Below are 12,350 nucleotides of genomic sequence, written 5' to 3'. Positions count from 1 at the left end.
TTTAGCTCTTTCTGTTATTCCTTTAATCATGTTGTCAGCAAAAGTGCCTGAATTCTGAGGATATTATAAGTGACCCTCAGGTGTCAGGGCTACATTCCCTTGCAGAAGCCATTCCCCTTTTCACAGATAGCAAAAGACTCCTTCAAGTCTCAAAAGACTCAACTACTATAGAGAGCTCCACTCTCTATACTCTAACAGTCATCACTGTAGAACCTGTAAGACACTGTGCCTCCTGCAATCCTTTTATTCTTCCTATCTGTTAATTTTCTGCACTGTCATCATTTTGTCACAAATCCAAATCCTGACAAATAGTGAATTAATGCCACAAACTTAGCTAACTAAGATTTAAAGAAACAAAAATAGCCATATTGTAAATTCAGCCATCAGTTTTGAACAGTGATCTACTGACCTATGCCTTAGAATTCTGTGTGAAAATACCCAGTAAATTGTACTGGCTCAGAACCTAGAAATTTAGAAACTAAAGGAAATTTCTAGATTAGTAAATAATTTATAGGTATAGATCCTTAAGCCAGAAATGCTCATTCAGGCCTAGTTTTAAAAGTCTTGAAACATTTCACAGACACGTACAAGATATTTAGAATAGTATTCTGGCATAAATATCAACTGTTTGACTTGTTTAATGAACACAATGTCAACAGAATTAGTACTTAGTCAACACACTGAAATTATTTTCTCAGTTACCAATTTGGAATCTGTTTTGACAATGTTCCACTCTTCACTGACTCTGAACCTTTTCCTTCTAATTTTAATACATATTAAGATTTCCTTTGCTTAATTCCTATTTTCCCTCCTAGACTTTTCTTTTGGGAACAGATTGTATGAGATTTATTAACATTTTCCATCTGTCAAAACCTTTGCTGAAATCCAGGTCTACATTATTCTGAAAACCTACTCTGCTAGCAACTCTATCAAAGGAGATAAAGTAGTATCTTACAGTCTCAGACAATATAAAAATGCAACATAACCCAAGTGACAAAATGCCTTGTGATTATGTCACATTATTCTAGTTCAGTTTTCTAACAACAAACTCATGCTGGCTTCTGTTAACAGTAGCATTCTTATGCAAATATTAACAAATATGCTACTTGAATGTGTTTGAAGACTTGTCCAATACAGAGGTAGAGCTGATTGAACTGAAGTTTCTGAAGTTCCACCTTTTCTCCCTTTCGAAGATGGTAATGACATTTGTCTTCCTCCAATATGTAAGAATTGGAATCTAAAATCTAACAAATACTGAATTCTCAGAAATTACTTATAGTTGTACTGCAATAACCTCACTTAGTTCTTTCTGATATATTATCTATCTAGACCAAGAGACAATTCTCTTATCCTATTATCTCCTAAGTTGCAGGTCCCTCTTCCTCCAGTGGCTTAACCAAAGTCCATTCTAAGGACAAAACAATATTAAGAGTAAGCTGTCATGAAGATTAAACTAAACTAAAAATTCCAAATAAAAATATTTAACACATATTATTTTGCTCTCGAAGCAATATATCAAATAGTTGTAGAATGACAATGTATGGAAACAATTGGTAATTATGTTTGTATTATTTCAACTGCTTCCAATTCTAGTCTATCAAATTTAGTATTTCATAAATTTAGGATTTATATATTTCAGAAACTTTATTCAATTTTAATATCATAGACCAATATTTTAAATATTTGGAAATAAAATTGTTTCTAAATTAAAATCACAAATATTAAAATGTTTAAGCAACGATGCAATATATTAATCTTATTATGTAAAAGAAATACACCATGGATTTCAATAGCAGACAATTTGAAAATCCCATACTATGAACTCAAAAATATGTTTTTCCAAGATAATATATTTCAGAAATCATATCCAAAAGCCTCATTATGAGTATTTCAGTAAACTGGGTTTATAAATATCAACAGAAACACTGTTTAGAACGTAAAGAAAACATAAAACAACGGCTTGAAACTCAATTTCAGATCTAATGGATTTCTAGTGATCATCTGAATGTTACAAAGGAATGGATGAAAACAGAGTATAGTAGAGAGCAGAAGAGATAGGCACTGCAGGTAGCTAATATTCCTTTAGCTCACTGCTAAATCTTCTGACAATTTCAACATTTTGGAATGATAACTGAATATTATTTTGGAATATCTTTCCTAAGGAAATATCTTGGTATATATTTCCCATGGCTTCTACTTTACAATTGTTCAATGCCAGGATCTAACATTTTTATTTTTCAAACTTCCTCAAGCTGCATATATTCCAGCCTGCCTTGACATTTTTACTTGCTGTTGCATTATGAATCTCTGACTATATTGTTTTAAATAATACAGTATGTTACTACTATATTATTACACCATCCTAAAATCTGGTCTGATGAAGACATTCTAAGTAAATTAGCCAATCAATGTATTAAGCAAAATGACAGTTCATGTAATACTTGTATTATGTTATAATATATATTACATAATATAGATATACTATAAATGAAGCTATTTTTTCCTCCATATATAAAGGATTTAAATTAGCGCTTACTTGCGACGGAACATTTCTGCAAATATGCAACCTACACTCCAAAGATCAACTGGTGTTGCATAACTGGATTGAAGCAGAACTTCAGGAGCTCTGTACCACAAAGTAACAACCTGCAAAATAAAAGGTAAACTATTAGGAATATAGTTTAATTTAAACATTCCGAAGAAGCAGGAAAATATCTCTTTGTTTTTCTAACATATATTCCTGTATTTCTAAACTGCAAGTTTTGAAGGAAAATATTTGTGGAAAGTATCCATATATTAATTATATTATTAATCAATAATTTGATTTTTGTTATATTTTGTTCTGTACTGCAAGTAAAAAGGAAACATTTTACTTCTTAGGATGAACAAATGTCCATCTATAAAGTTATAAGTGAAAAACTTTAGGAATGCTTCCAGGTAAAGGATTTAAAGGCTATTAAATAAAAGTTATTGGATAGAATTATTCTATCTCATTCATGTATTTTTTTTACATTAGAAAATAGAGGAAATAGTAAAATTTAATGTTAAAGGACTGCACAATAAACCTTTGATCTGGAAGCACCACAGGAAATACAGTCTGCAACAGTTTTTCTGAGATGCACGCATAGATAAAAGTTTGAAGAAGTTACAAATGAGAAGGGAAAAATATAACTGCAGTCTTAAAAACTTGTACTGTTGAATTTAGAATTCTTTCTTGAAGATATTACTTTTAATTAAAATAATAGTATCAATGTCCTAGAAAAAAATATTTCTCAATTTAGAAGTCATCTGAAATTAGATTAAAATATGCAAAACATATATGAAGTAGACTTTATGAAGTAATAATTATGGGAAATGCAAGGATATTATTTAGACAAATGGTTACGTTGCCTTAAAAATGTTTAGCATGTTAGCCTTATTGTACCTGTTTTAGAAACAATTAGTAATTTTAAGACAGGACACTTCTAAATGTATGTCATGTGAGGAATAGCAAACTGTTACTGAAACATGAACAGTATAATTTACTGCATCTAAACATGAATAAGTTTAGCTTTTGTCATGTGTTTCAAATGATGAAGAAAACTACATAGGAACATGTAGTTTATTTAAAATGAATAATAAGCAGGTTTTAAGCCTCTGCTGAAAAACAGTCTTAAGAAAACTCTTAAACAGGTGTGGAAGTGCTTTCTTTTTATAACCATTTGTTTGGCAATCATCAGAAGTTACAATGGCACTCAAAAGGGAAAAACAAAATGTAGAATGTTGAGCTGCTACTGTGCAAAAAGAGAAAAAGCTATGCTCTGAGAATGAGAAATAGGTTGATTCAGTTCCCCGAGACAGCTGAAGTCACATGATTTGAAGCAGTTTCTGAACAGGTCAAGCTCACAACATATTTGAGATTGTATCCATAGAACTACTGCACAGAAAGCCCCAAATGACACATTACAGTTTTCAGTCACTGTTTTCTTTGTTCCTTGTGTAAAGATTTATGACTTTTGCATCTACAGTTACAGTTGTTCAGAGTGAATGCAACAAATGAACAGGAGAGAAACTGATTTCTGAAGTGCCTAAATTTACGAAGGCCAAACACATTCAGAAACTGTTACAGAATATTTTACTAGGTGACATGCTGAAAATTTCTCTTCCTCTTGAAAGATGTTCAAATGGGCAATTACACTGTAATTTTTTCTAGTTTAATGAAAATGATTTTTTATTTTAGAAATTTAGGAAAAGATACTTTGCAGTTTCTGCTTCCTGAAGTAAAATTGGGAGGTGGGAGGATAAATTTGATAAGATAGATAGATAGATAGATAGATAGATAGATAGATAGATAGATAGATAGATAGATAGATAGATAGGACGAAAGAAGGTTGGACAGATTATCTGGAGCAGATGTGTCCAACCTGTGGTCTCCAGGCCCTGGACAGAGTTGTGCTGCCCAGCAAAATGTAATAAAAATATAAAAAATAAAGGAAGCTTGTTATTTATATATGTTAACTATTTTATGTATTATGTATTTTATACGTGGCCCAAGACAATTCACTCAATGCAGCCTAGGCAAGCCAAAATGTTGGGACACTCAAGTTAACTTCTAGGTCTATGTTTGCCATAATAAAATTCATACTAAACCATCCAATAGTCCATATCCATTCACATAAAATATTTCCTTTCATGGTTTGCTTCATAGAATAGCTAATACCATTCACAGTTTTTGTTTCTTTCAATCTCTTTAACATTACAGATGTTAATATGTATGGAACATTTCAGCAATTTAAAAAGTGATATAAACTGGAAATAAGTTTGTAGATTTGTATCCTATGATATCATCAGGTTTAGTTATATTTATATATTATGTGGTATTTTTCACCCAATGCTTTCCATAGATGTTGGATTTCAATAACCAGAATTCCCAGACAAGATCAGTGTTGAGAACAATTTCTACTGCAAATACTATCTTAGCAGGGAAGGAAATGAACAATTTCACAGCACAAAATGCGCATTTTAAATGCTGAGGAAATATTTTCCCCAAAATGTGTTATTCCTTAAAATAAAAAAAAGAACTGTATTCCCAACAAAATTGATTGAAGAAAGTGTTGATTGAAGCCTAGATATCAGCAAAAATTTTTTTTATAAAGAATGATTTAGATAAAACTGCATTAACTAATTAACCTTCTGTCTATGGCAGCTAGGGTTTGTACTCAAAGGGCACCAAACTGAGGAAAGCTGATCTTTTTTAATGAATGCAATTATCTCAGTATATATATACATTATGTTCGATGTTAAAAGATGAACCAAATTACCCGCTTGAATTCAAGGAACTTGATTGCAAAGAATAACCACAGATAAATGTTCTTGCTACTAAGAATGTTCTCTTGGGGGAAATCCCCCCTCACCTCAGTGATGCAATGAATCTGCGTGATTCATTAAGAACATTTCCCTCTGTCTCATCCCCAAACCAAGTAAAACTTTATGGATATTCCATTCAGTTACAGAGAAGCAGAAATGAAAATGATGCATAAGACAGGATATGGTGAATTCAACAGTTACCATAGAACTTCCTCTTCTGAATGATTTTGATTACATATTTTACTTATATGAAAGTACTTTCTGATAAAGGAAAGGCTCAATCTCTCCCCACCCCAACATTATATAGGGTCAAGCTGAGCAATGACAGATCTGATTTGGACAATAAATTAAATTAAGGACAAAATTTGGACCGAAAAGGCCAAGCTGCTGATGGTATTTTTTGTGAAAGTCTGCAAAGAGATAAACTCCTGCTGAATGAAGAATATGAGGGTTCTCTGAGCTTATAGATTGGTTTCCAAACATTCTTTACCAGGCTAGGTATCATCTTTAGTGGAGTTTAGGGAATGTCAATGTCAGTGTTCTTCTGTTTATAGGGGCTTGAGGTGTGGGTGTGTCAAGTGAGGATCTTATGATGGGTCAGCTGTGAATCATCTGTGAGTCTTATGTAATCTCCTTATCACAAGACCCATCAAAATATCATAAAAGGCTTGCTCAGGCTACACAAATACAAGAAAAAATTAAAATTACTGAACTGGATAATGTAATACAAATACTGTGTGAATACTGTACATCAGAGGTGTCAAACTCAAGGCCCAGAGGCCAGATCTGACCCGTGGGGTGCTTATCATCTGGCCCACAGGGCTGTCCTGGAAACAGTGAAGGACCGACCTGCGAGCGAAAACGGAGCTCGGGAGGACTGCATGCGGCCCCCCTGAGCTGTTTTCACTAGCAGAGGGTTGCAGGAGGCAGTCGTAGCCAGAAACGGAGTTCAGGAGTCTGTTTTCGCTGGCAGAGTGCTCGAGTGACTACAGATGCTCCCGACGCAAGTGATATCAGGACGGCTACATACCCCCAGCCCCGAGGTCAAACACAACCCTGATGTGTCCTTTAATGAAATCAAGTTTGACACCCCTGCTTTATATACTCATAGATATAAACACCTCCAAACACACAAATATACATATATATTGATAAATAAAGCAATAAAATTAACCAAAAGGAGTTTAAGAATTATATACTTCTCTTACTTGTCAAACCTTAGAAAAATGTAGTATAAAAGCTGACATAGCACGTTCCTCAAAAAGCAAAGGTTATTAGTGAGCCTGAGCCTTTTCTTGCTATCCCTGCTCAGGAAAATTCAATTGTTCCTAATTATTCTTTGCCTGGTTTTGCATGCCATCATGCAACACCTGGCAAACGTGTGTGTTTTTTCAGGTTAATGCCAAAATACAAATTGCTTATACAGAAACAGGTTCTTAGTTCTCACATTTCAAGAGGAAACTTCTTGCAGGGAATAACTGAGCAGTACTAAGCAAGATATAATTTTTATGTCGAATATAATTTTACTGATTCTAGGTTAATTAGAATAGACGAGCTAACCTCAGGGATGACAATTTATTATGAATATGTTCCACTGTTCTTTCTGTATTGTTTTTATAGTGTTTTGATATGGTGATTACAGGTATTCCTCAACTTATGACAAGAGCTCAATATTTATGTTGTTAAGTGAGACATATGTTAAGTGAGTTTTGCCTTATTTTATTACCTTTTTTGCCAAAGTTGTTAAGTGAATCACTACACTTGACAATTTAGTAATCTGGTTGTTAGGGGAATCTGCTTCCCCATTGATTTTGCTTGTGGAAAAGTTGCAAAAGATGATCACATAACTTTGGGACACAGAAACTGTCATAAATATGAACCAGTTACCAAGCATCTGAAATTTGATTACATGAGCATGAAGATGCTGCAAAGGTGTGACAAACGGTCGTAAGTCACATTTTTCAGTGCCGTTGTAATAACTTTGAACAGTTACTAAATGAACTGTTGTAAGTTGAGAACTACCGGTATTCAATAAAATGGTTACTCTTTTACCATCTTTTTTAATATTGCTAATATGCTAAAACAATTTACTTTACTGTAGTTAAAAGTTACTACATCTTAAACTTAATACCCGTATTTACTGCTTGAAAATGTGTTACTATAACACAGGTAGTCCTCGAGTTACAACAGTTCATTTTGTGATTTTTCAAAGTTACAATGGCACTGAAAAAAGTGACTTATGACCGTTTTTTACACTTATGACCTTTGCAGAATTCCCATGGTAATGTGATTTATATTCAGATGCTTGACAACTGACTCATATTTATGACAGTTGAATGGGTTCATGTGACCATCTTTTGTGACTGTCTGACAAGCAAAATCATTGGAAGCCAGACTCACTTAACAACCATGTTACTAATTTAACAACTGCAGTGGTTCACTTAACAAATGTGGGAAGAAAAGTTGAAAATGGGAGAAAATTCACTTAATACATTTCTCACTTGGCAACATAAATTCTCAACTGTGGTCATGAGTCGAGGACTATCTATACAGTTTTGTGTCCAGACCCCTACCAAATTAAATAGGGATATGTATATAATGTATTGGAATACATTTTGATACATAAGCCACACATTTTTATTAATAAGAAATAAATTAAGGCTAATTCTTTGTATTTAAATTTAAATACCAAAATAAAATAAAATTAGAAATGAATTAAAATTTTATTATTACCTTTATTGTCAGAGTACATGTGTACAATGAGATTGGCTGAGCCTCCCTTTACGCACCCACCCCAACACAGCTCACAGTGAGGACAGAAGTCCCTAATCCAGTCCCAATCTTATTACACTATGTGACCTTATTGCACAACGTGTCGGCCCCTCAAGTCTATCATACTATGTTGATATGAAGGTATTTTCCATTCAGAAGTCTGACAGCCCATGGGTAGAAACTCTTCTTCAGCCTGTTGGTGTGGCTAGCTATGCTTCTGTATCTCCTATCTGATGGTAGGAGAGTGAAGAAGTGCTGACCAGGATGTGAGTCGTCCCCAGGGGTGGGATTCAAAATTTTTAACAACCAGTTCTGTGGGCATGGCTTAGGTGGTGGGCGTGGCTTGGTGGTCATGTGACTGGGTGGACATGGCTTGGTGGTCTTGTTATTGGCTGGGTGTGGCCAACTCAATATCACTCACATTGAGGCATGCATCTCCTCGCCTGGCCTCTCATGACTGTGGGGATGCTGCAACAGTCGTAAGTGTGGAAAATGGTCATAAGTCACTTTTTTCAGTGCCATTGTAACTTTGAATGGTAACTCCACACAAGTAAAGTACCAGCAAAGGAGGGGGGAAAAACTCCGGAGAAGTTCCTGAGACAGGTAGCCTAGTCCTGCCAAGAATGTAATAAGGGTTAACGGAGAGATGGCTTCTGTAAGCAACACCAGAATGTTTCCTTCCTGCCTTCCTTACAGGATTAGGCCAGAAATTTCTTCTAACAACCGGGTCTCCGAACTGCTTAGAATATTAACAACCGGTTCTAGCAAATAGGTGCGAACTGGTAGAATCCCACCCCTGGTCGTCCCTGAGAATTTTCCTCATTCTTCTAAGGCAGCGAGACCTAACGATGTCATCTAGTGGTATCAGGGAACAGCCTATGATGTTTTGTGCTGTGTTCACAACCCTCTGTAATATCTTTCTATCCGAGGTTGTCAAGCCAGCATACCACATTGTAATGCAATATGTGAGGACGTTTTCTATTGTGGACTGGTAAAAGGAGGTCATCAGTCATTGTTCCACTTTATTCTTTCGCAAGATCCTAAGGAAATGGAGTCTCTGTTGGGCCTTTCTGGCCACCTGGGTTGTGTTGACTTTCCAGGTAAGATCTTTGCTGAGGTAGACTCCAGGAATTTAAAAGAGGAAACTCTCTCCACACAGCCTCCCTCGATGTAAAGTGGGGCAAGTTCCTCTCTCTTCTTCTGGAAGTCTAACACCATCTCCTTTGTCTTGCTGATGTTTAGGTACAGGTTGTTTTCTAGGCACCTTGAATGTATCTGAATGTATCTAAATGCCAGTATTTTCTTTTTTTAAAATAAATTTTATTAAGTTTCCAAATTTTAAAAACATAAAACTTTATACATTGTTATCAACATCAAGACATCTTTTGCATCTCCTCACATTTTTCAGCATACGTATTTACTTATTCCTTTACCGTTACACCTTACTCTTACTATAAATCAGTATCTTTTATCCTTACATCTCAATCTTCTCCATGGTATATTTATATATTTACATATTCCCTCATTCTTTTCCTAATTGCCATTTTATTTTCTTTTTATTTCTAAACCACTCATACCAGGCATACCAGGCCCTATAATAAATTGAAACTTCTCTGTCTTTTATTTTCATTGTTAGCCTGTCCATCTCTTACAATCTATTATTTTTTTTATAACCATGCCCTCCAGTGGAACCCTTTTTTCCTTCCAGAGTTGTGCGTATGAAATCCTTGCAGCTGTTAATATATGTAACATAATATATCTACCTGTTTTATTGCATTTTTGTGTTATTATACCTAATAAAAAAGTTTCCAGATTAAATTCAATTTTCTGATTCGTGATTTCTTCTATCCATTGTCTAACTGTATTCCAATATTTTTTCACTTCCTGGCATGTCCACCAGGTATGAAAATAAGTGCCTTTTTCTTTTCCACATTTCCAACAATTTGGGTCTGAGTTAAACATTTTTGCCAATCTAGTGGGAGGAAGGTGCCATCTGTAGAACATTTTGTATTGATTTTCCTTGTATGCTGTGGATTGTAATTAGTTTGTAATTTGATCCCCACATTATCTCCCAATTTTCCAGGTCTATATTGTGGCCAACATTTTTCTCCCATACCACCACCGTCTCTTTGACCACCTCCTCTTCCATTTTAAAATCTAGTAGAAAGTTATATATTCTTGAAATCTTTTTTTCCATTTCTTATAAAATTTTATCTGATTGATGCTTTTCCATGCAGAAACCAAATTGTTCTTTGTCCTTCTGATATCTCGCCTGAATTTTTGCATGTATGGCCACCAATCTATCTTTATATTTTGTTGCTCTAATTCTTGTCTCATTTTTAATCTTTCTTGTGGGTCTAACAGGTCTTTGTAATTTCTCTTTTTCCCCAGATCCATTGCATTTGGGTAGATTTGTGCTTCCATACTTGACAACCAGTTCTGTATTTTTGTATAATGATTCTTTTTAATTTTGTTCCATGTCCAAATTAATGAATCTCTAATCATGTGTCTCTGAAAATATGCATGCTGTTTACATTTCACATCCCATAGGAAACTATGCCACCCTCTCTGCAAGTCGTGACCCTCTATTGACAATACTCTTCTATTTTCCAGGTTGATCCAATCTTTAATCCATACCATAGCTGCAGCCTGATAATACATTTATTTCCCAGTCAGGGAGTCCAAAGCCACCCCTTTCTCTTTTGGCCTATAACAATTTCATTTTTATCCTAGCTTTTTTCCCATCCCAAACAAATTTGCTTATTATTCGATCTAATTCTCTAAAAAAGGTTTTATCCAATCTTATTGGTACAGTTTGAAAAAGATATAGCATTTTTGGTAGGGTAGACATTTTAATTGCTGCAATTTTCCCCAGTAGTGATAGCTGTAATTTCCCCCACATTTCCAATTCTTTTTTGATTTGTATTATTAATTTGTCATTTTTATCTTTTTTGATTGAAGAACGTCTTGCTATTAACCAAATGCCTAAATATTTTACTTTTTTCACACTTTGCATTCCCAGTATTTTCAATGCAATAAGAACTAAGGTCTTTTACCCACCCTATCCCCATCCCGTGTCCACCTGCTAAGAAAACTAGAAGTTCATAGAGTTTGGAGAGTAAGTAATTTTAACAGGGCTATGAAAGTCTCATCCCTTTCTTTCCCTCTACTCCAGGCAAAGCTGGTAATGTCTGCCTTTACTGTAACAAGTGGGCAATCTGAAAACAGGTGCTTACTAGGAAAAAGTATTGCTGATTTGCTCTGTAAGTTGTCATTTATCCACCACAATTTATTATTTTTAATAAACTGGATTGTTGCTTTCTATACTGAAGGCCATCTTATTTTATTGACTGCATTATTCAAAAGTCTTAAGTATTGTTCTGAAATGTTCTGAAATGTTAAAACTATTAATACATTGTTTAAATTGATCAAGACCTGTTTTTGAACTTATTAACTTTTAAGCAATATTCCTAAACATAAGAGATGTTTCATCTGTATTATTTACACTAAAGCAGTCCAACCTTAGGTTGTCCCTGGAAAATAAATTTAATTTTGTTTATGGAGGTTTTTTTTCTGAAATCCTTTGAATTTTCACAAAGAAGGCCAGATTTAATATACTGGATCTTTTTCCGTAATATTTTTTCATATGATGGCAATATATAAATATATGAAATACACAAAATAGTTCAGGATATTTTAAATCTTTAAAACTAAATATGTTAGTGTTAAACTAAATAACAAAAAATAAAAAGGGTTTGTCTGCACATGATTGTATTAATAATGTGATATAACATTAAAATTAAAAGTGTGACCACTTTGTTTGAAAGTTCTTTTTTATGTGATTTTCTCAAAATTGAAATACTTAAAACCAATACATATTAACATACTATAAATCAGATGCACATTTATCCCTCCAGTGTTTTAAATTTTTATGGCTTTTCCTTATGTATGAAGGGTTCTCAATTCCTGATCTCTTGGTTTTCCAACCCCAGGGGATATAGCCAAGATATGCATCTTTGAAATGCAATGAAAAATTTGAAGTAATATGAACAATCCTGCTTTCATTCTTAAATTTGGCGATTACAGGACATACCAAGTAATGTCAATCAATATTCCAACTCCTGTTCTGTCTATCCGACAGCTAGGCATTCATAGCCAATCTTTACTAAACATTTGTTTCTGGGAACAATAAAAAGCAAACAAAAATAGCTTGTGTATTAACTATACTTCAA

General features: G+C 34.1%; 1 protein-coding gene across 3 annotated transcripts in view; it reads right to left on the bottom strand.

Annotated features, from left to right (window-relative positions):
* The window catches only part of CDK6 (cyclin dependent kinase 6), a 141,946-nt gene that overhangs the window by 33,883 nt on the left and 95,713 nt on the right, over positions 1-12,350 (bottom strand). For all 3 annotated transcript variants that reach the window (XM_087947712.1, XM_087947713.1, XM_087947714.1), the window contains one exon: positions 2,537-2,646. In XM_087947712.1, coding sequence (XP_087803838.1) covers positions 2,537-2,646 — 110 coding nt within the window. The remainder of the gene's footprint in view (positions 1-2,536; positions 2,647-12,350) is intronic.

Source organism: Notechis scutatus, chromosome Z (genome assembly GCF_049901735.1).
Source record: "Notechis scutatus isolate UNSWTSFEM ecotype Mainland chromosome Z, rNotScu1.2, whole genome shotgun sequence".
NCBI lineage: Eukaryota > Metazoa > Chordata > Lepidosauria > Squamata > Elapidae > Notechis > Notechis scutatus.
This window is presented reverse-complemented; position numbering and strand designations above follow the sequence as displayed.